The following is a 25058-nucleotide window of genomic DNA, read 5'->3' on the forward strand; positions in this document are numbered from 1 at the left end:
CCGGGTCATGTGGCCAGCATGACTAAGCCGCTTCTGGCGAACCAGAGCAGCGCACGGAAATGCCGTTTACCTTCCCACAGGAGCGATACCTATTTATCTACTTGCACTTTGATGTGCTTTCGAACTGCTAGGTTGGCAGGAGCAGGGACCGAGCAACGGGAGCTCACCCCGTCGCGGGGATTCAAACCGCCGACCTTCTGACTGGCAAGTCCTAGGCTCTGTGGTTTAACCCACAGCGCCACCCGCGTCCCTTAAAATCCATAGACTAAAATAAAAAGGCTACCCGCCACCCCGACTCCACAAGGCAACCTTTACAACGGTGGAACTGCACAGGGGCTGGTTTTAGCTTTCTTGCTTTCCGAAAGGAGATCTCCTGCATCAGGGAAAAGGTGCACCAGCACCGCAAGGGTCAGGGCAACTTCCTGAAGTCCAGCCTTAGCACACACACGGAGTCCTGGGTCTTCACCGGCATGGCCAGCAAGGGATGATGGGAGCTGTAGTTCAACAGCCTCTGGAGGAAGGCACTTTTCTTTTAAAAACAGCAAAGCAAACACATACAAACACAAAGAGGGAGACATCTTGCTTGCCCCAGAAGGCACAAACTGATTTCTTTATTTAAAACTTCTTCCTGAGATGGAGCCCTCGCTCTTAAAGCCCAGCTGGGCTCAGCAACCTTTGATCCCCTCTTTTGGCCATGAGGGAGTAGCACTGGGATAGGCAAGGCTGGTGAGGATTAGGGCCACTCACAGGGAAAGGCTGGCAGTTCTTTGGCTCGTAGGGAGAAAGAGCTTTTATTTACAAGCTAAGGCATGTTCTGCTGGTCTTTGAGGGATCAAGAGTTGGCCTTGACAACAGCAGGATGGCAGTTGGCTCTCCTTAAGCCGTGCGATGGACACTCCTTCCGTATCTTGATACTTCCAAGAGCTCTTAAGCCTTAGTGTTTGCTTCTGAATGCCATTGTGTTCTCAAGACATTGGAATCCAAACCACAGAGTTCCAGCCCCCTGATTATTCTCAGAGAGACATCTCTGGCTCGCCTGGACTTGCTCAAGATCTCTTCTCAGCTCGTTCCTCCTGTTGAGGGAAAGAGAAGGAGGGGAGGGGATTAGGCCCATCTCGGACACCCCAGAGACCAGAAGCAGCATTTTGGAATCTAAAGAAGCGCAAATGCATGCTCAACAGCCTTGGCTATCGGGGCAAATTCCTGCGTGGAGGATACCTTCATTATCTTCTGGAGGTCTGCCAAGGCTTCCTCATACTGTGGGAGCAGTGGCTGGAGGGATGTGTTCTTCACCAGCTGCTGCTCCAACTCAGGAAGACCGGCTTCCCTCAGCATCTTTAGAAACTTCCTCTCCTGGAAAGCAAAGAAGGAAGTGGACACCATGCTGCATTCCAAAACCCACACTACAGAAAGCTGTGAAAGGGTCCTACTGACCAACCACCTAAATTCAGTGGAAGAGGCCCTGGGTGTGGACTGACGGGCAGCTGAGCTGGGCATCCAGCAACCAGGCAGTGTCCCTGAAGCCCATTCCCTGCTTGCCCCCGTGCTGTTCTCTGGGCCATTTTCTTCCCCATTTTCTTTTTTTTAAAAAAAAATAATATTTATTAAATATTTTATAGTTATGAAAAAAAAGACAAAAAAGAATAACAATACATAGATTCAACAAACAATACGTCAACAATAAAAAAAGAATTCATACAACAATACGACATAAAGAAAACAAAAACATTTAAACACACATCCAAATTTCATATCTGTATCTTTCATTTGCTTATTTCCTCGACTTCCTCGCACCTCCCTTTTTTGCATTCTAGTTCAAATTTGCTAATTCAACAAATCCTTTCCCTCTTCTTCAATTTTTGTTCTATAATTTATCCTAACACAATTTAACTTTAAATTTTCCACTTTAACACATTAACAATTAATATTCATATAATTCTTAATAACACTTCTGCTAAAACCATATAACTTCCTTTCAATATTCTTCTAACATTCATTAATTTTGCAATATTTCTGTAAATATACTTTAAATTTTTTCCAATCTTCCTCCATCGACTCTTCTCCCTGGTCTCGGATTCTGCCAGTCATTTCCGCCATTTCCACATTTTCTACCCCATTTTCTGCTACAGAAGTCCTTAAAGCAGAGCCTGTCTGAGCCACAGGAGACCTCACTACAAGGACCTCCGTCTGTGCAAAGGCACCAGGAACGCAGCATCTGGGTTACTCCGGAATGGGATGGGAACATGTGGCAGCCTCTCAGCCTCCCTGCCCCACACAATAGTTCAGCCTGGACACTGAGGTCCTTCTGGTGGTTCCCTCATTACAAAAAGTGAGCTTACAGGGAACTAGACAGAGAACTCTCTAGGTAGCTGTGCCCACCCTGTGGAACACCCTCCATTCAGATGTCAAGGAAACAAACATCTATCTGACTTTTAGAAGGCATCTGAAGGCAGATTTTTAACGTATATGAGGTTTTACTGTGGTTTTATAATTTGTCAGGGGACGCGGGTGGCGCTGTGGTGTAAACCACTGAGGTTTGGGCTTGTTGATCAGAAGGTCGGCGGTTCGAATCCCCGCGACAGGGTGAGTGTTGGGATTCACAGGATGCTGTGTAAGCAAGTCTGCAGGCTTCAGTTTGCCAGTGGATGCAACAGGCTGATGCAATACTTTCTGTGAAGGTGCTGGGTCAGAATGACTCGGCAGTAATGTGCTGGCAGTTGATTGGCTGCCATCTGTTTAAAAGGGAAGCCTGTCCAATAGTGGGTGGTGGTGTGGAGTCTTCTTTTGCCTCAAGGTGCAGCCAGGTACTCTGTCTGATTATACGAACTGCTTCTGTAGATATTTGTATATATATTTTGCTCACAATAAATAATACTGCACTAAAGAACCTGGGACTCTGAGCATTCTGCTAAAGTGCCGCGAGGAATTCACGACAGTGAGCTCCCGTTGTGAGCTCCCCTGCCCCTGGCAACCTAGCAGTTTGAAAGCACGTTAAAGTGCAAGTAGATAAATAGGTACCGCTCCGGCAGGAAGGTAAATAGCATTTCCGTGTGCTGCTCTGGTTCGGCAGAAGTGGCTTAGTCCTGCTGGCCACATGACCCAGAAAAACTGTCTGTGGACAAATGCCAGCTCCCTTGGCCAGTAAAGCGAGATGAGCGCCGCAACCCCAGGGTCATCCGCGACTGGACTTAACTGTCAGGGGTTCCTTTAACATTTATAATTTGTCAGAAGCTGCCCAGAGTGGCTGGGGAGACCCAGTCTGATGGGCGGCATAATAATAATAATAATAATAATAATAATAATAATAATAATTACCTGCTGTTTCAGCACCATGGTGAAGGCCAGTCCCGCTTTCCCTGCACGAGCCGTTCTGCCCACTCTGAAAACAGAGAGAGGAAGGTTGGCCTTTTCCAGGAGGGGCCACTTCTGGGCCCCCACCCCTAAGCCGCCTGTGGAAAAAGGAAACTCGTCCACATTATTTGAAAGCCTCCCTCTGAAGGAATTACCGGTGGATGTAGGTCCTGATGAACTGAGGAGCATCGTAGCTGATGACGCATTTCACTCCGCCAATGTCGATTCCTCGGGCTGTGGCGTCTGTGCTGATTAACCTGGGTGTTCAGGAGAGAAATCGCTGTCACCCCAGCAGATCTGGGCGCAGCCACTAAAGAGATGCTTGGTCCGCAAAGAAAGGGCTGGGGGCTTGTGGTGTGGTGGGTTGGGGAAGAGGCCCGGCTCGTACAGTTTCTTCTGGTGTCATGAAGAAGAGAGACATCCCACCAAAGACACGTCCTCTTCTGGCTCAACTCGGCTTCCGACTGTGCCAGAAACTTCCCACCACCACTGCACATCTGGAGATCAAGGGGCAGCCAGTGTGTGATGTCCAACTGAGACATGCGGATGTGGCCAGCCCCCCTTGCCCTGGAAATACTCACAGCTGGATCTTCCCCTGTTCAAACTCCTTCAGTGTCAACTTCCTTTGCCTTGGATTCAGCCTGGAAGAGAACTCGGCCACGTTCACACCGCCAAAGGCTCGAAGCAGTAGAAAGAGCCTGGGGTGGTGGAGAGAGAGAACAAAGGATGAGGTTGGGGGCACAGACCAGCGGCAGAGCCCCTGCTCTGCAGGCAGGAGAAGGGGATCCCAGGATCAAGGACCAGCCCCTCCCAGGAGGGCTGCTGAGACTCCAAAGGATCCTCTGCTTCAGCAGACGGGACCAGTGCTCTGTTGGCTGTTAGGATATAGTTCCGTTCCACCATAAAAAGGGACAGGCAGGACTATTGTGTATCACATGCCTGTTTACTTCCAGCACTTGCTGGGAACTTCCGTTTGTATATAGCTTTTGTGTTACTGCTTTTTTGCTGGAGACGAAGGGAAGCAGACATGTTTCCCTCTGTTCCTGAACTATGCTGAATAAAATGCTGTACATTATGCTTACACATTTCTCTGTCTGCCTCTTCTGCTGTGAGAAGATTTACGCACTCTGCTGACAGAGCGTGCACGGGTCTCTAAATGTATCTGAGGCTCGTGTCGCTAATTGATGCAAGGAAGACCGGCTGCCGGCTGGAGCCAGCTGGGGGCCTGCCTGATGCCCCCGTCTTCCCGGCAGTATCCCAACATTGGCTTCCTATGAAAGTTCAAGCCTAGCCCGCAAAGATCCCACTACTGCACGGCCTCACCTGTGTGACGTGTCCCTGCTGTTGGTGAAGCAGAGGACGCGAGAGAACTTCAGCCGCAGCAGGAAATGCAAGAGGAAGAGGGGCTTCCAGCGCAGGTTGCAGGGAACGTAGTATTGCTGTGGCGAGAGGAGGAAAGAAGAACCGTTTGCGCACCGCCCCCCAGGAGTGCTTCCTGCCCAATCCCTTTGGGAAGATGAGGAGGGTCACTTTGGGCCAAGGACTGACACTCCTGACTATCAGATGATAAGAGACTGTCTCCAGTGAACAATTCAAGACCAGGTCAGTGTGTTTCTCGCAAAACACCCTTTTCATTTCAGAACTGACAAATTCCACTATGTTTCTAGACCATCAGTTTTCATATGTTAAGCCATTTATATTACAGTGGTGCCCCGCAAGACGAATGCCTCGCAAGACGGAAAACCCGCTAGACAAAAGGGTTTTCCGTTTTTCGATGCGCTTCGCAGGACGAATTTCCTATGGGCTTGCTTCGCAAGACGAAAATGTCTTGCGAGTCTTGAGATTTTTTTCCGCTCCCCAACCCCTTTTTCTAAGCCGCTAAGCCGCTAATTGCCTTTTAGCAGCTAATCCGCTAAGCCTTTAATAGCCGCTAAACCGCTAATCGGGTTGCTTCGCAAGACGAAAAAACCGCTAGACGAAGAGACTCGCGGAACGAATTAATTTCGTCTTGCGAGGCACCACTGTATTATTATTACAGTAGTACCTTGGGGATGCGTTCTGGAGCCCCGTTCACATCTTGAATAGAATGTAAGATGTGACGGCGCGTCTGCGGGTCACGTTGTGCCGCTTCTGCGCATGCACGTGACGTCATTTTGAGCGTCTGCGCACATGTGAGCGGTGAACCCGGAAGTAACACGCTCCGTTACTTCCGGGTTGCAGCGGAGCGCAACTCGAAAGCGCTCAACCTGAAGCACATTCAACCCAAGGTATGACTGTATTGTTGTTGTTGTTATTTACATACTGCTCTATACCTGAAGATCTCAGGTATAAGGTAAAGATAAAGGGACCCCTGACCACTAGGTCCAGTCGTGACCGAGTGTGGGGTTTCGGCGCTCATCTCACTTTATTGGCCGAGGGAGCCGGCATACAGCTTCCAGGTCAGGTATAGATGAACCTAAAAACCACATTATATATAATTAAAATAAAAATAACCCAGTAACACCTCCCCCAAAAGGGGGGGGGGAATCCATTATGGAATTCCCAATTTAGAAGCAGCGACTCTTCTGCATTTGCCTCTCTGATATTCAAGTCACAAAATCAGCCCCTCCCCGACAAACCACCAGGGCCGAGTCCCTAAACCAGTTTCCAGTCAGCTTGCTGCCTTGTTTCTAAGTCTTCTACTATTATTTCCTATTTTTATTCTCTCTTACTACCTTGTTAGCCTCCTGAGAACATAAGCTTTGATTGAAGATGTAAGAAAGAAATTATGCAGCCGAAGAAACGCAAACTTTTCTGTGCATTCCTGCACTCCCAGGGACCCAACTTCTGAGCCCCCGAGCCCTACATAGAACTGCCTGGGTCTTGAGGCACCTGCCAAAGGATGGGGCCTTCTGCCTCCCCCAACCCAATTTGCCCTCCAGTCTGGAGGAAAGGGCTGGTGCTGTCCCAAATGGGCACCTTCTCACCATTCACGTCCCCACCCCCTCGTCCAACACGCCTTCCAGGCTCCGCCAGAACCAGAGCTGCAGGTGGGCTGCCTGCCTGCAAGCCCCGCCTCTTACCGAGAGCCCCTCTGGGAGGGCGTACTTCTTCGTGGTCTCTGTCGCCTTCTCCTCCAAGGAGATGGGTGTGAAGAGGCGAGGTCGGTAGAGGCCCAGCGGCTGCAGCTTTTCGGGGTTCCGTGTCAGGGTGGCCGAGAAGAGGAGCTTCTGCAGGGGGACGTGGGGGCAGCCAGCTCTGTGTAGGGGTGCAAATACCCAGAGTGCTGGGGTCAGGTGGGATTGCTATGAGGAATTATGAAATATGGAGCAAGCCATTGGTGTCCGCGATGAAAGCATTGCGTTGACTGGGTTTGATTCATTGACAATAATTTCTGACCGAATCCCACAGCCTCTGCACCTCTGCCATTTGCTTTCTCTATGCCTGACAAGAACGCATAAGCATTCTGAAACACAGATCAGGCATCCTCAGTGAGGAGATTTCACCCCTCCCATACCCAAGAATCTCCTGAGCAGTCTGCTGATTCTGCAGAGAGGAGGAGGCGTGTTCTTATATCTACTTATTCTGCTCCAGCACCACATCAGAGAGAGAGAGAGTCGGTCAGTGAGTGAGTCGGTCAGTGAGTCGGTCAGTGAGTGAGTCAGTCAGTGCGTCGAAAAGACTGAGTGTTATCTCTGTGTAGATAAGGTTGCTGCAGAAAGCAGCTGTAAGACTCAGTGCAGTTCAGCATCTCCATTTGTATATAGTTTGTATAGTACAGTAGCTGTTAGTGAATAAAAGAAGATATTCTTCAGCGCTGTCGTCCGAGTGATTTATGCTCTGCTGTACAATGACTGTCTTCTTGTTGGAGTGATTTGCGGTGCTCACAGCTCTGAGTTGTGAGTCCACGGCACTTGGACCTGTTCCTGTGAGGAAGGTGGTCTCTGGAAGTGCTATCCAGCTCGCCTAGCCCAGTCGGGGCTGAGGTGGATGAGTCCAGTTGGTGACACTGGCTCAAGGGCGATGCTGACACTCAGTACATAAAGATAGTAGGTTACTTTGATGTAGTTTGTTAATCTTTAGATAGATCTTAAGGGCCAGGAAGAGAGTTCACAAGGAGATGATAAATACTGCCATCCTGTCTCTCCTGTTTATGATCTCTGGGGTTTTGCTGAATGCATTCCTCCTTTTATTCCTATTTTATTTACTCTGGACTACTATGCATGCTCAAGTAGGAAATAGTTTCTTTGTAGTTTTAACTTGAACTTTGTCCCACGTGGGGTTTTTGAAATGCTCAGAGGAAATCGGATTGGTTCTTACGAACACTGTGTAAAAAGTTCTTTTGTGAATAAAACGACCTGGGCCGAGGGGTGGAGAGGAATTATTATTGGCACTCCTCCCAGAGTCTTGCTGGTCATGCCTCGGGTGTATTTTATTAATCAGAGTCCAATCCTTCCTTGCTTTGGGAACGCTACAGCTCTGGAAAGCAAAAGGCCCTGGGTGGGATAGGCCTCCCGACCCAAACACAAGCAAATGAGGGGCTTTTCCAGTGTCCCTCTGCTCCCCACCCCCTGGATCCACACACACCGTTCTCAGGCCAGCTCCTTGGTATTCAGGGGTTTGGGTCCCATTCCCGGCAAAGGAACCCTCCACAATACAGTGGGCAGTTTCTGCTCAAGGCCTGACTCCCAGGAGGAGCTGACTGTGCTTCCAGGAGCCAGAAGGGGTCCTCTGCTGATCCGCCCCACCACTTCCCACCCTGCCCTGCCGTTTCCCTTCTCATTCTCCTCTCCGGCGCGGCCGGCGTACCTGGCTGCGGTGAGGGGCCCCTGCTCTGCCCTCCTGAACAGCTGCGGGGTGCCGGAGCCCTCCTCCACCGCTGAATGAGCTGCCGCCACCACCTGCCGCAGCCAGTCCTGGTGCATGTTGTCAATCATGCGATCGGCTTCGTCAATTATCTGCGCTCACGGGCAAAAGAGAGGCAGTCAGGGGAGGCTCACGACCTCTGGCACTGCAGAGAGCTTCACAGCCGTAGCTGGCATTGCCTTGCCAAGGTCTGCTGGGAGGGGGGAGATGAAGGGGGGGAGCGTTTTGAGGGTGGGGTCCCGTTGCCTTTACACTCATGGTGGAGCTGCATGTGACTGGGAGCCCAGCCTGCAGGGAGAAGAGCCTCAAAGCAGGGCCAGTGAGAGAGGCACTTTCATCTAGGAAGCAGCTGGCTGAATCGTGCATTAAAGAATGGACATGTGCGGGAGAAGGAAGCAATGCAAGTTATAAGGCTATTATAGGTCACATTTTATGTAACAGGGACACTGTGTCACAGTCCACCACCCCAACCCCTTATATCAGTGGTTCCCTAACTTTTCCCACCCACCGCCCCCTTGGTTCCATAAACTCATCTCCTGTGTCCCCTACCCTACAAAAGGCATTCAGATTACAGTGGTACCTCGGTTCTCAAATGTCTCCGTTGTTGAACGTTTCAAAACCCGAATGCCGAAAACCCGGAAGTAAATGCTTCCATTTTCGAACATGCCTCAGAAGTCGAACGGCTTCCGCTGGGTGCTTTTCCATTTTCTTAACTGCATTTGCAGCCAGCCTATTACGCCTCGGTTATTGAATGTTTTGGAAGTCGAACGGTCTTCCGGACAACCGAGGTACCACTGTAGCAGTCTGCATGACCCTCTACGGAAGGTGATAGCCCAATAAAATTCAAAACAGCAACAATTAATTGCACATTTCTTCAAAATCCAGTTAAAACGTGATTCAACAAAACTGATGAACCTGACCCACTGACGCCAGCTTTTAAAAAGTAATTTACCCCTGCCTCTAAGTGTCCCTCTAGGTAATTCCCCCCCACGGGGGGGGGGCAGTAATGCACATTTTGGAAGCCCCTGCCTTATAAGGGCCCTTCCAGCCACAATACTGAATGTGATGCAATCCCCAAACAAGGGGGGGGGGGGAGAGGGATTCCTCACCAGGAAGCGAAGTTCTTTCAGGCTGAACTGGGGGCTCTGCTGAAGATGATCCACGAGGCGCCCAGGAGTGGCCACGACAATGTCTGCCAGGCTGCGAAATCCCATCAGCCTGGAAAAAGAAGCACCAGAGGCAGTGAAGAGGAGTGTGATTTATGGAGAAGCAGCAGCACCAGACAACCTCCCACGTGCGCCCATTGCTAAGGAAGAAGATGGAGGCCTCTCCTGCTGCTGTGCCACCTGTGGGCTCAGCTTCCTGGGCCAAGACGCAAGGAGGAGGTTGGCGTGCAAAGCCAAACAAAGAGAAGCTGAACTTACGTCTCCTCAGCCAGCGACTCCTGCTCCTTTGCAAACGATTTCTGCCCGGTGAGCTGGACCACTTTCAGCCCTGTCCCGTCGGTGTAAATGTTGAATACTTTAGTCACCTATGGAGAGGAGAGAATCAGTGGCCTAGAGGGAACAGGGCTGCCTCTCAGGAGCAGCAAGGCACAAAACACACCTTCAGAGCCAAACTTGAGGCAAGAAGAGCAAAGGCAAAAATCTGGGTCTTGACAGCTCCCAAAATGCCTGGTCCTTTGCACTTCTGACACATGGCAACGGGTTCAGCTGAAGCATATTCATCCTGAGGTACGACTGTAAACTAGTTAACGCATTCCTGGGGCTGACCACACATCCTACACATTGGAGAATCCAATTGGGATGAACTCACAGCTGGAGTCAAAAGCCCCTTACCCCACCAACAAATCTCTCCTCAGTAACGCACCTGCTGGGCCAGTTCCTTGGTGGGCAGGACAGCCAGAGCTCGTACTCGGCAGACGACTCGGTCTAACAGAGCAGGGCCCTTCTCTTGTGTTGTTACTTACAGAGCCTAACAGATGCTTCTGCAACAGCTTTGCCCCCCCCCCCCCCAGGCAGGAAGGTAATGGGCCTTCCCTGACTGGTATTCTGAGGTTGACTGCTTCTGAACCCAGAGGTTCTATTTGGCCATCCTGCCTAGTACCTGGAGACAGGCCTCGGCTACTCTGTGAATTCCTTCTCATCTGAACCAGTGCTGGTGAGGGTCACAGCTTCTGGGGGCAGTACTGTGGACTGTGAGAGTTAAAAAATTATACCTATCTTTATTTGCCAGTCTTGAATTTACCGCTGATCCCTTCAACTGGGGGAATCTTGATTTCTAGCATTATGAGGGAGGGAGAGAAGGGTACAAAGGCTAAACTTATGCAGTGAGTATTTGCAAGCGGGGCGGCGGTATAAAATCTGAAGAACAAGAGTGTGCAGTACTGTTAAGCCAGTCTAATCACTTATACTGTGGTACCTCTGGATGCAAACGGGATCCGTTCCGGAGCCCCGTTTGCATCCTGAAGCGAACATAAGACACGTCTGCACATCTGCCCGTGTCGCATTTTGCCACTTCTGCGCATGACGTCATTTTGAGTGTCTGCACATGCACAAGCAGCGAAACCCGGAAAGTAACTTCTGGGTCGCCACAGAGCGCAACCCGAAAATATTTAAGCTGAAGCATATTCATCCTGAGGTACGACTGTAAACTAGTTAACGCATTCCTGGGGCTGACCGCACATCCCACACATTGGAGAACCCAATTGGGATGAACTCACAGCTGGAGTCAAAAGCCCCCCCACCCCACCAACAAATCTCTCGCTTGCAACGCACCTGCTGGGCCAGTTCCTTGGTGGGCAGGACAGCCAGAGCTCGTACTCGGCAGACGACTCGGTCTAACAGAGCCTGAAAATACAAAGGCCAGCGATCAGGGTGTCTCCTGCTCCTCAGTCTACACAAACGGGTGTGGGGAAAGCAACCAAGAGAGCTAAATAGACACACAGTCCATTAAGTCACATCCCCCTGTGCCCCAAGTGCTGGGGGATCCTTTGAGACAGCACTTTCCAAATTCACCAGCCTGATACTACTCCTTGTACACAAGAGTCTTAAAGCAGCCCACACTGGATTGCACAACTGGAGCCCATTTTGGCACAGAACACACACCAGCCAGCAGCTCTCCGCTTCGCCCAAAACTCACCTGCACCACCGGAATGACAAAGGCCAGGGTCTTGCCGCTGCCGGTGGGGGCTGAGACGCAGATATCACTGGGCTGGTAGCCACCTCTCCCGGCCAAAAACCCACTTTCCAAGATGGCTGGAATCACCTCGGCCTGAACTGAAGAAAAAGAGCAGGTAGGATCAGCACACACCCCAATAACATTCCCCCCCCCCCACCGCTTAAAGGGTAAGGAAGAGGGCAAGGGGGGTGGGAGAGGTTTCAAGGTGGTTTTGGAATTTGTATACTACTTTCTCTCCTGCCAAAACTTGGTGGCCACCAGCAAGAAAACCAAGTCATGTTTCTCTTTTGCCTACATTTTTTCACCTTCCAAATGTTTATACACTTCACATTCCATCAATGAATCCACTTTTAAGTCTTCTCTCCAGCCCTGTCAACTGCAGCCTAGCCTCACCATACGAAAGAGAGAGCTTGGAATTGCCATCATTATCATTTTTAATTTGTATACCGCCTTTCTATCTTACAATACTCAAGGCGGTTTACAAGCTGAAGAAACAAAAAATGTACGTCTTATAACAATCTAATGCAATACAAAAATGTGATAATAAAACATAACTTTAAAATGGGCAACCTCCATCAAAAGAGTAACATTCAACAATCATTAGAATCGTATAAAATAATAATATCAACATATAAAAGTTAAACAGAAATCCATTCAACAGTTACAATAATATCTAAACTATAATCAATAAAACAACGGCAAGCCACAGTACATAATACAATACACATTGAGAAGCAGAGGGTGGGCCAAGGCAGGTGGAAGGAGGCCTTGCCTGATGGAGTCTCTCCCCTCACAGTTCTTCCTCCAGGAACAGCTCCCTTATGAGAAGTGGAGGGGGAGTGGTCCTATGGAAAGTATTCGTGGGCACTCAGGTGTCTTGGGGAATCCAGTTCTGGGCACCACAGTTCAAGAAGGACACTGACAAACTGGAATGTGTCCAGAGGAGGGCAACCAAAATGGTCAAAGGCCTGGAAACGATGCCTTATGAGGAACGGCCAAGGGAGCTGGGCATGTTTAGCCTGGAGAAGAGGAGGTTAAGGGGTGATATGATGGCCATGTTCAAATATATAAAAGGATGTCACATAGAGGAGGGAGAAAGGTTGTTTTCTGCTGCTCCAGAGAAGCGGACACGGAGCAATGGATCCCAACTACAAGAAAGAAGATTCCACCTAAACATTAGGAAGAACTTCCTGACAGTAAGAGCTGTTCGACAGTGGAATTTGCTGCCAAGGAGTGTGGTGGAGTCTCCTTCTTTGGAGGTCTTTAAGCAGAGGCTTGCCAACCATATGTCAGGAGTGCTCTGATGGTGTTTCCTGCTTGGCAGGGGGTTGGACTCGATGGCTCTTGTGGTCTCTTCCAACTCTATGATTCTATGATTCTATGAATCATTCCTGGAGCACCCAGCACAAAGGTCCAGGGGCAGCAGCTGGCTCATTTATTTCTGGGCAGAACTTGTTTAACAGGGTGTCGTGAAGGATACCTACAGCCCTCTGGCTCCTTTGCACCAGAGTTCTGAGAAAGGTGGGGTTGCTTCTCTCTCATCACAATGCGAACGGATCCACACACTTGAGGTGGAATTTGCTGTGGGATGAGAGATGCAGGTCCACGTTTACATCCAGGTATTTCATTGACATTCTAGCCTAGCTAAAATAATTTGCTGTGGATAAAACTGTGCTTCCTCAGTTTGACACCACATCAAACACTGCAGAGAGGTTACAACTGAAGCATCGATGGGAGCGACTCCTAATAATAATAATAATAATAATAATAATAATAATAATAATAATTTATTATTTGTACCCCGCCTATCTGGCTGGGTTTCCCCAGCCACTCTGGGCGGCTTCTAACAAAGATGAAAAATACACTAAGATATCACATATTAAAAACTTCCCTGAACAGGGCTGCCTTCAGATGTCTTCTGAATGTCAGGTAGTTGTTTATCGCTTTGACATCTGATGGGAGGGCGTTCCACAGGGCGGGCGCCACTACCGAGAAGGCCCTCTGCCTGGTTCCCTGTAACTTGGCCTCTCGCAGTGAGGGAACCGCCAGAAGGCCCTCGGAGCTGGACCTCAGTGTCCGGGCAGAACGATGGGGGTGGAGACGCTCCTTCAGGTATACAGGACCGAGGCCGTTTAGGGCTTTAAAGGTCAGCACCAATGTTCATTTAAAGAGTATTTAAAAGTCCCTGTCTGCTAGGCATAAACCATTGGCATCCATCCACCTCCCAAACTCTGGCCATCTTCTAAATATGGGTTTAAAAGCATGGAAGAGGAAGAATTTTCCCACTATGATGATACCTGGAAACAAAGACTCTATTCCATTTGCTTGCAGTTTCTTCCTCAATTTTGGATGGATTACTGGAACATCTTGGAGTGGGACAACGTTCTCTTTGATCCGCCTCTGGACCAGCTTAGGTTCAGCCAGCCAGCGTGGCAGAAGAGGCTCCACCTGGAAATGACAGATGCACATGTGATGCTGGAACTGTGGACTCAAGAAAACTGCAGGCACACACACCTCTGCTCCCACAAGGAACTTTGCAACTCCAGCCTGAGGGCAAATCAGGCCCAATGTCCCAGCTGAAAGATTTTCCTTCCATGGAATCTCCCTCTATTGAGCTTCAACAAGGTTTGGTCCCCGTTGTCGAAAAAGAATTAAAAGGGTGCTATACTCAGGCACTAAACTAAGGCTTTGATGGCTCTGTGATATGAAGCAAGCTATACATTTGTTTATTACAGTGGTACCTCAGGTTACAGACGCTTCAGGTTACAGACTCCGCTAACCCAGAAATATTACCTTGGGTTAAGAACTTTGCTTCAGGATGAGAACAGAAATTGTGCGCCGGCAGCATGGCAGCAGCAGAAGGCCCCATTAGCTAAAGTGGTACCTCAGGTTAAGACCAGTTTCATGTTAAGGACGGACCTCCAGAACGAATTAAGTCCTTAACCTGATGTAAGGTAAAGGTAAAGGGACCCCTGACCATTACGTCCAGTCGTGGCCGACTCTGGGGTTGCGGCACTCATCTCACTTTATTGGCCGAGGGAGCTGGTGTATAGCTTCTGGGTCATGTGGCCAGCATGACTAAGCCGCTTCTGGTGAACCAGAGCAGCACACGGAAATGCTGTTTACCTTCCCGCTGGAGCGGTACCTATTTATCTACTTGCACTTTGACATGCTTTCGAACTGCTACATTGGCAGGAGCAGGGACTGCACAACGGGAGCTCACCCCGTCGCGGGGATTTGAACCGCTGACCTTCTGATCAGCAAGTCCTAGGCTCTGTGGTTTAACTGCCAGCACCCCCCACGTCCCTTAACCCGAGGTACCACTGTATTAATGTTAACATTAGAAGTAGGGAGGGGGGTATCTGCAGCCCTCCAGCTGTTGTTGGATTTCAACCCCCATCAGTCACAGCCATCATGACCAATGTTCAGGGATGGTGGGAGTTGTAGTTCAGCATCATCTAGGGAGCGCCACAGGTTTTCAATCCCTGATTGAACAGATAGCCAAACCCAGCCGTCACCTTGACCCTCCAAGTGTTGCTTCAGTAAGGAAGCATCACTGATGGGAGGTTTTGCTTCTGCACATGAGTCTGGCAAACCGCTCTGAGCTGAAGCATTCCTTCCTCACCCACCCTAGAATGTTTAGTTCACATTGAGTTCATGAAACATCGTACCCTGACCTGTTCTTAATGCATGGTTGACCACATCTATGAATGCGATGGTTATGCCCTTTTAAGTTTTGCTATATCAATCACTAGTAATAGTTTAATAAGGAGGTTTTCATACCTGTCCAATTCTGTGTTCCTTTTCCCAACCTTTAATCTATTGATGATTAATGCCTATATGCAACCCTTGCGTATGATTTGTTAACCAATCAGCAACAAGCACATATGTGGCAATGCTGTAATATTCAATGAAAGGGACTCTCCGAGATGTGCTCAAGAGATGCCTCCCATATGACACTTGTCACTCGTCTGTCATTATTTTCAACCCAACAACTGACCTCACCGCAGAGCAGTGTGGCTGAGCCTTTGACAAAGACTGGGAGCAAAGCATGTTGATAACAGACTATCGGCTCAAGACTTAAGTGAGCTACCTTCTTCTTCTGCGCTGCCTTCAAAACCCAGTCACCAAGAACAATTGTGTTGGGAGGTGGGGGGGTTTCCTTTGGATCCCGCGGTAACTTCAGCATCTGCTCCTTTTCACCCTGGCTCTCATTTGCTCTGGCTTCCGAGCCATCCTCCTCCTCTCCTGCTGAGCCGTCATGTTCTAGTTGGCTTGCTAATTTAATTCCACTTCCTGGTAAAAGCAACATGAACAAGACAAATGATTTGAGTTTAAGAAAAAGATGTGCTTATGGTATTTTCAAAAAAAGAGGAAAAGGTGAGCTGGGTGTGGGGGGAATGGTTGGGCCCAAGGTGGGAAAGGGCCCAAAAGTGCACAGAAAGGAGTCTGTCCCATTCCCCCCCCGCTCATCCCCCCCTTAGTGCCAATCAACAGAGCCAAAGAAGCAGGCCGCTGCTCACTTTATAGCAAGTGGGAGTCTCAAGGAGAGAAGTGAGGGCTTATCCATACCAGCAGCTGCTCACACAAGAGGCAAGAGAAGGTGGGAGAAAGTGATTCATGAGAGACACAACAGGAGTTTTGCCGAACACACCACACTGGGGGAGCGGAAATCCCTACTGATGGCTTCTCTTGAACAGATATGGTGTTATTACTGAATACGGTAAGGCACTCTAGGAGTCTTTCTCAGATGAAGAGTAGGCCAAAAATACTTTGAATAAAAAACAAACTCTTCCTGTATTATGATTCTCATTCGGAAGCTGCCTTAGACTGAGTCAGACCACTAGGATGTATCTAGATCAGTTTTGTCTACAACGAGTGTGAGGCACCTTTGGTCCTTGAGAAGTTGCTGAACTACAACTCCCATCATCCCTGGTCATTGACCATGCTACCTAGGGCTGCTGGGAGGTTGTAGTCTGGCAACATCCGGAAGGTCAGAAGTTCCCCACTCCTCGTTTACATTGACTGGCAGAGGCTCCCCAGACAGAGGACACCCCCAGCCCTACCAGGATATCCCAGACTGAACTGGAACCTTCTGCATGCAAGGCAGGTGCTCTACTGCTGAACCACAGCCCTTCCCTTCATTCCGGAATTCAGAGCCAGTCTTTATGGTACACATTTATTCTTAGACTGTGCCTTCCTATCTCTAAAAGATGAGCATCGCTGGCCTGATTTAGGGTGTGTGTGTGGCCTGAGCAGATACTATCATATTGTTGACTGAGCACTGCCCAGAAACAATGGAGACTGAATGTAGCTCCCAGTTTCCACCCACAATTTATTTTACCTTCTCCTCCATCAGTCCTTCCTTGTGGTGTCTTTGATTCCTTTCCACTTGTTTTATTTCTTCTTGGACTAAGATCATCGTCTTTCTCTTCCATACCTTCACCCCCTTCAGTGGATAATTTCTTCTTTCTCTTTCTATGGCCTTCTATAAAAGGAGATTCCTCACTTTGCTTCCTCTTTTTGGATTTCTGCTTTGCTTCCTTCTCCAAGTCCAAGTCAGGCATTTCATTATCTGGTCCACTTTCTGCAGGCATGTGATCCTCCTGCTGCTGCTTTTGCTGCTGTCGAGCTCTTACCCGTTCCTTCAGCTGTCGCAGGAGCACTTGCGAGTGGTCTTCGAGGTCATTGTCTTCATCACCAAGATACCTGTGGATTTCACAATGGTTTCAGTACTCCACTAACAAGGGTTTTCTTTAGTGGCAGCACCCCAACAGTGGAACTCTCTCCCCCAAAAAAGTTAAATTGGGCACCTTCATTTTTTATTTTTAGGTGGGTGGTTAAGACATACTGATTTGCTGTATTTTAATTTTTGCCTATTCACTCTTATCCAGTTGAAAACCACAGTAGTGGTTTGGACCAGGGGAAGTTTCTGGAACACTTTGGGAGATTGCCAGAGCATGGATAATACATGGGAGGGTGGGGTGAGCTCTGATTGACCACAGCTCTGCAAAGTAGACCAGTGGTGTTATAATCATAGTACTGCATGGGGGCCGGAGAGATGCTGAGAGAAATTAGCTATAATAACACTGGGCTACACTACAAAGGCTTAGTCTCCTGCAATATTAGTTTATTATTATTTTTTAAAAAAAAGAAAGAAACACAATTGGAGGAGTGCCGTGAAGATGACTGTAGCCAGAGAACAGGAAAAGGTGATTAAATGCCTTCATAATTTATGGTGGTGGGAATTCTTGTGCACAATTCTGATAAAAAAAGAGAGCCTGAAATGAGTTAATCACTTCTCTCCCCGTGCCGCTACTGACACCAACTTAACAGTGTCCTGCTGTTCCATATACCACAATACCTTAAGGACTAAGGACAAGGTTATTCATTTATTGGGCTGTTGTTTTTATTTTGATTCATGTATTTATGCTTTTATATTCTGATTTTATTCTGGGAACCGCCCTGAGACCTGTGGGTATAGGGCAGTATATAAATTCAATAAAAATAATAAAAAAATCCCCCCCCATATGAACTGACCCAGACCCTTCAATCATCCTTTGAGGCCCTTCTTCATGTGCCCCCTCCATGAGGTCTTGGAGGGTGGCAACACAAGAACAGGCCTTTTCTGTGGTGGCTCCCCACTTGTGGAATGCTCTCCCCTGGGAGGCTCACCTGAGGCCTTCATTACATATCTTTAGGCGCCAGGCAAAAGAGCTCCTCCATAACGAGGACTTTGGCTGATTAAATAAGTTTATGGCCTTTTAAATGTACAGTGGTACCTCGGGTTAAGCACTTAATTCATTCCAGAGGTCCGTTCTTAACCTGAAACTGTTCTTAACCTGAAGCACCACTTTAGCTAATGGGGCCTCCCGCTGCCGCTACGCTGCCAGAGCACAATTTCTGTTCTCATCCTAAAGCAAAGTTCTTAACCCGAGGCAATATTTCTGGGTTAGCGGAGTCTGTAACCTGAAGCGTCTGTTACCCGAGGTACCACTGTATTGGGGTTGGGGTGATTGGTTGGTTCTTTGATTATGCTTCTGTGTTCTCTTTTTTGTACGATTGCATTGTGAACCGCCCTGCGATCTTCGGATGAAGGGGGTAAATAATAGTAATGATGCTGATGCTGCCAGCCGCACCTCCAAGCCCTTGAAAAGTGCTTTGAGGGGCTGCAGTGGAAGTCATCTTTGCCGCCACCGCTGTCATCTGACGACGAAGCTCCTTTCCCACTCACAGCTGGGCTCGAATTTCAAGCCAAACATCCACATCCGCCCGCAGCCCAAGCGGCAGCGAAGCCCCCTCGGCCTCCTCCCTCGCAGTCCCACCCGGGGCTCGTTCGCCGAAGCCTCAGCGCCTCCTGGACCCGAACCAGGCAGCCGCGGGCCGCATGTCCGGCCCCCTTCTCACCTGTGGACGACGAAGAGCGCCATGCCTGCTTTTTCCCCTCCGCCGGCGCCTAGCAATGAACGCCGACGTCGTCCCTTAACGATTACGACATCGGCGGCTTGCGGAAGGCGGCCAATCAGGGCCGAGGCATGCAGATGAGGCGCGCCGCCTCGTGGTCGGCCTCAACTCGGTTCCTGTCGCTGCCGAATGACGTAATGCCCGCGCTGGCCAATGTCGGGCGACCGCGCTCTCCCCATTCACAACTATAGCAGCGCGGGAGGCCGGCGTGGAGAGAGAGGCGCGCGGGAAAGGGGCGCCCGTGGGAACCCGCCAGGAGTAAGGGCAGCCCAAAAGGAACATGGGCGGATTCGGGGAGGCGGCAAAGGAAGCCCCCCTTTTGAGCCTTCCGGGGAGTGGGGGGAGGCTTTGCATTTGTTTAATCAGTGTGACTAACGGTGTCGGATTGGCCATGATATACGAATGCCCGATTTTGGAAAACTGTTACAATGATATACATTGAAATTCAGCCAGGGGGATTTGAGGAAGTCACTTACCAATGTTACTAAAACTGGATCAAGTACCGTTAAAATGTATGTTTGTTTAACATTTTGGAAAACCAATAAAAAAAATTTAGAGAAAAAAAAAGATATACGGATGCCCGATTGTCGTCTTCCAAAGCAACTGCTCTATTCCAAACTTTAAAATGGAAAGCGTAATGCTGGTGGTCAACAAAAGAGGCTTATAGACTCTCAAGGCAAATCTAAAAAAAGTATAAACACCGACAACTGGGAAACACTTGACTGCGAGTGCTCCAGTTGGAGAACAGCCTTACCAAAGGTGTCATGGGCTTTGAAGACGCTCAAACTCAGGACGAAATGTGCTAAGAGGAAGGCATATTTGGCAAACCATGATCAACTCCCACCCGGAAACCTATGTCCCAACTGTGGAAGGATGTGTGGATCCAGAATTGGCCTCCACAGTCAATTACAGACTCACTGTTAAAACCATGTTTATGGAAGACATTTTTTCTTGGGTACAAGTGATCGGCAAAGAAGCAGCATCAGCATCTGTTTAGCCAGTGTGAGAACAGGAATGCGGGACCTTTTGTGTTTGCTTTGGAAGGTCAGCTAAGCATAACAGGAGTCGAGGCACTTATCGGTCACATCCCTGAAAGAGCAATTTGCAGGTAGGCTTTGGGAGTTTTGTGCATTACCAGGTGGAGCCCCCCCCCCCCCGCTTCAAAAAGAGGTGGCAAAAGATTGGGACCCCATTTTTCTGTATACCCAAGAGATCACCCATTCAACCAGCAGCATTGCTCCTCACACTCCACAGGAGCTGTTTAACTCTTCGCAGGTGTATTCAGCACAGATAGGCAAGCAGATCTAGGGGGCCCGTGGCCTTCTGGAGGGTCAGTGAGCTCCATCCTCCTATTGGCCCCAAACTGGATGGCTGGTATAAAGGGGGGGATGCTGAGGAGATTTCACCCCTCCCATATCCAAGAATCTCCTGAGGAGTCTGCTGATTCTGCAGAGAGGAGGCGTGTTCTGCTCTCTACTTATTCTGCTCCAGCACCACATCAAAGAGTCGGTCAGTGAGTGAGTGAGTGAGTGAGTCAGTCAGAGAGAGAGAGACTGAGTGTTAGAGATTGTGTGTTTAGATAAGGTTGCTGCTAAGAGCAGCTGCAGACACTCAGTGCGGTTTAGCATTCATTTATGCTTAGGCTCATTTAGCTCTCTATATAGTTGTATAATAGTTGTAGATAGAATAAAGAAGATATTCTACAGAGCTGCTCTCCGAGTTGTTTATATGCTCTGCTAGAACTCTGCTGTGCGACGACTGTCTACTTGTGGAAGTGAATCTGGTGCTCACAACTCTAAGCTGTGAGTCCACAGCACTTTGACTGTTCCTGTGCAGAAGGTGGTCTCTGGAAGTGCTACCCCAGCTCGCCTAGCCCAGTCGGGTCTGAAGTGGATGAGTTCAGTTAGTGGCACTGGCTCAAGGGCGATGCTGACTGATGCGAGATACAGTCCTCCAGGTGTTGTTGGAGTACAAGATCCCCAAGTCCAGAGCATGGGAGTGGCTGGAGTGGGCCGCATCTGCCCATTTCAAGCCCTGGTGGTAATTTAGGCTGTGTGCACACCATACATTTAAAGCATGACTCCCCCAAAGAATCTTGGGAACTATAGTTTACTCCTCACGGAACTACAATTCCCAACGCCCTTAAAGTGTGACTCCTGGGATTCTTTTTGAGGCGTGGGGATCATGTGCTTTAAATGTCTAGTATGCCAACAGCGTTAGTGCCTCTCTACTGAACTAGCCGCAACAGCGAGACCCAGCAGTCTGCCATCTCAAAGGCCCCTGCAAAATAGAACTCCTCCTCCTCCTCCTCGATCTGGTTAGGGCCATCCCCACCCCCTATCACAGAAACACTTTGCACTTGCACAGCTTTCGCCAGAGCTTTTATTTGCATTTCGGAAACTGGATGCATGCAATAGGCTCTGCTAAAAAGAACCATCAAAAGGAAGGTGGGGTGGGGGGGGAGAGGAAGGAAGAGGTGTAGTGATTGCCGGCAAACACAAGGGGGCAGCAGGTCCACCAGGTGGCTGTGCAGGAAGGAGCAGACTAGGCAAAGGTGGAGCCGTTCCAACCCACGTTAGCGGCGTTCATGTCACAGTAGTTGATGTAGACTCTACAAAAGAAGCAAAACAGCAAAAATCAGCCCAAGAGAGCACCAGAGTTACATGTGGCTCCCACACCTGCCCAGGTAAGGCAGGGATGGGGAACGTGTACCTCTTGAGATGCTAGGACTCAAGTGTGGTCACGAAGCAGGAGTAGTGGGAGCTGGAATTAAGCGACACATGTTCCCCCATCTTTGCTGGAGGAGAATCCTAACACTGCAAGAAATGACTCTTAGTTCCTGACAGTCTTGCTTCTCTTTCATCATGGGACCTCTGCACTGCTTTTGATGAACATAGGAAGCTGCTCGATGAGGCAGACCATTGGCTCCAGCTAGCTTTTTAGTTTGGTGGGCAAGCAATGGCTCTCCTGGGTTTCAGCAAGGAGTCTCTTTCAGCCTAACTTAGAGATGCTCCTGCATGCAAATATTCTCCAGCTGAGATGCAGTCCACCTCCCTGTGGTACAGTGGTGCCCCGAAAGACGAATGCCTCGCAAGACGGAAAACCCGCTAGACGAAAGGGTTTTCCGTTTTGGAGGTGCTTCGCAAAACGAATTTGCTATGGGCTTGCTTCGCAAGACGAAAATGTCTTGTGATTCCTGGGGTTTATTTTCCCCTCCCCCCTTTTTCCCAAGCCCCTAAACCGCTTAACAGCTGTTCGCTAAGCGCTTAACAGCTGATCTAAGCCGCTAATAGCCTTTTAGCAGCTAATCCGCTAATCCCTTAAGCCTTTAATAGCCGCTAATAGCCTTTTAGCAGCTAATCCGCTAATCCCTTAAGCCTTTAATAGCCGCTAAACCGCTAATAGGCTTGCTTCACAAGACAAAAAAACCCGCAAGACTAAGAGACTCGCGGAACGGATTCTTTTCGTCTTGCGAGGCACCACTGTATTTTACTGCTGTGGAGAACCTAATACAGTTGGATTGTGCCTTGTACAGTGGTGCTTCAGGTTACAGACTCCGCTAACCCAGAAATAGTACCTCGGGTTAAGAACTTTGCTTCAGGATGAGAACAGAAATCGTGCTCTGGCAGCACGGCGGCAGCGGGAGGCCCCATTAGCTAAAGTGGTACCTCAGGTTAAGAACAGAGCTCCAGAACGAATTAAGTTCTTAACCCGACGTACCACTGTACGCCTCTTTCTGGAAACTCCTGGAGCCAAGCTGGTGCCAAACATATTGCTCTGTTTTCCTTTGGACCACATCAGCAAGGTCCTGTTGTCTGGGCAGCCCAAGACTTCAATACACACTGCCCAGGCTTGTTCCCTGGGGAGGTCACTTCTGTGCTGCTGACATGGTCCTTCCTGCTCTTTTATGAGATGCAAGTGCTTTTTTAGAAATGTGGTTCCCAGACATGTGTTCAGCAGTGACCAGCCCCTGGGCTGCTTGGCTTTTAGCCATCAGACAATAACACCCTGCGATTCAGCAAAGATGCTCCCCTTCCCAGAAAGCAATGCCTCTTGGCTTTCAGCTCACCTGTCTGCAGGTATGTGCAGGTGCTTGGTCAGCAGCTCACACAGCAGCTTCGTGTAGGCCTTGTTCTGCTGCCCGCCAATCTTGCCGATGCTGTGGAGGCTGCAGAGGGCACAGGGATCAGAGGAGCCTCCGAAGGACATCATCTGGTCAGCCACGATGTGGATGGCGATGTACTGCGGAGGGAGGCAGCAAACGAAATACTTTTATGGCTGCGCCTGGCGGTTGAGGTTTTGGAGCAGGAATCGTTTATACAAATCTTTAAAGTTGTTTTTTTTAAAAGTGGCACCTAGCGGTGCAGCAATAAAACTGCTAACACGTTTGCAAAGCTAAAGCAGTTTACGGTATTGAGATGCCTGCCTCGCAGGGGGTTGGGCTAGATGGCCTTGGGGGAATCTCTTCCAAATCTACAATTCTCCGAGTCTGCGTGTGTTTCCGCGCGCCCACCCTTTCTGCAAACTCGCTTCTCCCGCTACTGGGAGCTTCCTCCGCCCGGAAATCTCTGCAAAGGGCCCTCCCTGGCCCAGATTCAGGCGCCCAACCCGGCTTCCCAGCCGCCTTGTTGCTGCCACCGGCAGATGAAGAGCTGGTTGATTGAAAAGGAGGGCAGGCGGGACTCTCCCGGTTTGGAGGTCAGATGTGGAAAGAAGCCCCTGAGCGTGCGCAGAGTGCCACCCCCCCCCTCACCTGGGCTGGCTTGCCGGTCGCCTTGGCTAGCTGCTGGGTGAGCTCTCCGAGGAGGCTCTCGGGCACGGCGTCCCGGCTCACGTTGGTGTTGACCACGAACATGGGCATCTTGGCTGCTTATGCGTCTCGCTGGCTGCAAACTGCGTGCAAAATGGGAGCTGCCTCCCCGCTTTGTAGGGCTGCGCCCGAGAGCGCGCCGGGAACTCCTCCCTCCCCCGCGCTCTTAAAGGGACCGCAGCTGCAGCAGCCGGAGGGGGCAGCAAGTGCAGCCCTGATCGAGTCCCCCCCCGGGGGAGAGGGGCTGCCCAACGGGGCCGTGCTTGGCTGGGGCTCCGTTTCTGGAGCTGCTGTGAAGGGCAGGGCGCGTGGATGCGGCTGGCTGACTGCGGGGCAGGATGGTGGTGGTGGGGCGCCTGTGCCAGGCTGCACGTACCCAATGCCCGCCTGGGCGAGCCACGTGCTCGGTGCCCTCCAGGCGGGCTGGGCTGAGCGAGGCGGAGGGAGGCCCGGCGCTGCTTTCAGAGAGAAGCAATGGATGCTGATCTGCTCTCGCCTTCACCTCGGTGGGTTTCCCGGTCATGCACAATATGAAACCGACGTCAGAAGGCACTCTCCTTGCAATAGTGTGCCTGCACGTGGGATCTGCCACAGCCGTGTCCTTTCATAGAATAGTAGAGTTGGAAGGGATCCTGTGGATATGCAGTTGTGCCATACGGGAGTCGAACCTGCAAACTTGGCGTTATCAGCCCCACACACTAACCAACTGAGCTATCCAGCATATGTTGATCCTTGCCCTGTTTTGGGACACTTCATTCTGTCTGTCCCTCTCCTATCCTGTTTTCCCTTTCCAGCTGTCAGTCTGCATTTCTGGGCTGCTGAACCTCTTGAGACCACATTCATTGGGGGTGGGGGGTTGTTTGTTTGTTTTGTGTGGGGGCTGTACTTCTGCAAACCTTGAGATGCCCCTAGGCCTGCTGGTTACCCAGTGTGGTGTAGTGGTTAAGAGCGGTAGACTCGTAATCTGGTGGACTGGGTTCGCTTCCCCACTCCTCCACACGCAGCTGCTGGGTGACCTTGGGCCAGTCACACTTCTCTGAAGTCTCTCAGCCCCACTCACCTCACAGAGTGTTTGTTGTGGGGGAGGAAGGGAAAGGAGATTGTTAGCCGCTTTGAGACTCCTTCAGGTAGTGATAAAGCGGAATATCAAATCCAAACTCTTCTTCTTCTTCCCTCTGGTGCACAAATGTCGCCATTTTGGTGACCGGGGAGGGGGCGAGAATCGTAAACCACACTGAAATCCAAAAAAACATGAAGGATAGGGTTAAAAAAGAAAGAAAGAGAACAACTGATTGGCAAATCATAGGGTATTCTAAACAGAAACCTGGAAATGGGCGTCAGACTTGCTTGTAGTACAGGAGACCAACTTTAAACTGAAACACGTTTCCTTTCTCCTTATGAAAATGCT

The 25058-nt window shown here is 49.8% G+C and overlaps 2 protein-coding genes across 2 annotated transcripts; both read right to left on the reverse strand.

Moving 5' to 3' along the window:
* Window positions 1-573: 573 nt before the first annotated feature.
* Window positions 574-18852, reverse strand: DDX51 (DEAD-box helicase 51). Its single transcript, XM_083417715.1, has 16 exons — window positions 18784-18852; window positions 16721-17085; window positions 15470-15672; window positions 13674-13824; window positions 11338-11474; window positions 10974-11045; window positions 9621-9727; window positions 9306-9414; window positions 8140-8288; window positions 6414-6588; window positions 4675-4790; window positions 3933-4049; window positions 3507-3608; window positions 3316-3379; window positions 1219-1353; window positions 574-1073 (listed from the first exon to the last, which is right to left on the reverse strand). The coding sequence occupies exons 1-16, from the start codon at window positions 18804-18806 to the stop codon at window positions 1047-1049; spliced, it is 2052 nt and encodes a 683-aa protein (XP_083273841.1). The 5' UTR covers window positions 18807-18852; the 3' UTR covers window positions 574-1046.
* Window positions 18853-21204: 2352 nt separating this feature from the next.
* Window positions 21205-23786, reverse strand: MIF (macrophage migration inhibitory factor). The gene is made up of 3 exons (XM_083418015.1): window positions 23594-23786; window positions 22910-23082; window positions 21205-21451 (listed from the first exon to the last, which is right to left on the reverse strand). The coding sequence occupies exons 1-3, from the start codon at window positions 23699-23701 to the stop codon at window positions 21385-21387; spliced, it is 348 nt and encodes a 115-aa protein (XP_083274141.1). The 5' UTR covers window positions 23702-23786; the 3' UTR covers window positions 21205-21384.
* Window positions 23787-25058: the final 1272 nt, after the last annotated feature.

Source organism: Podarcis tiliguerta (assembly GCF_965153285.1).
Source record: "Podarcis tiliguerta genome assembly, chromosome: 16".
NCBI classification, from domain to species: Eukaryota; Metazoa; Chordata; class Lepidosauria; order Squamata; family Lacertidae; genus Podarcis; species Podarcis tiliguerta.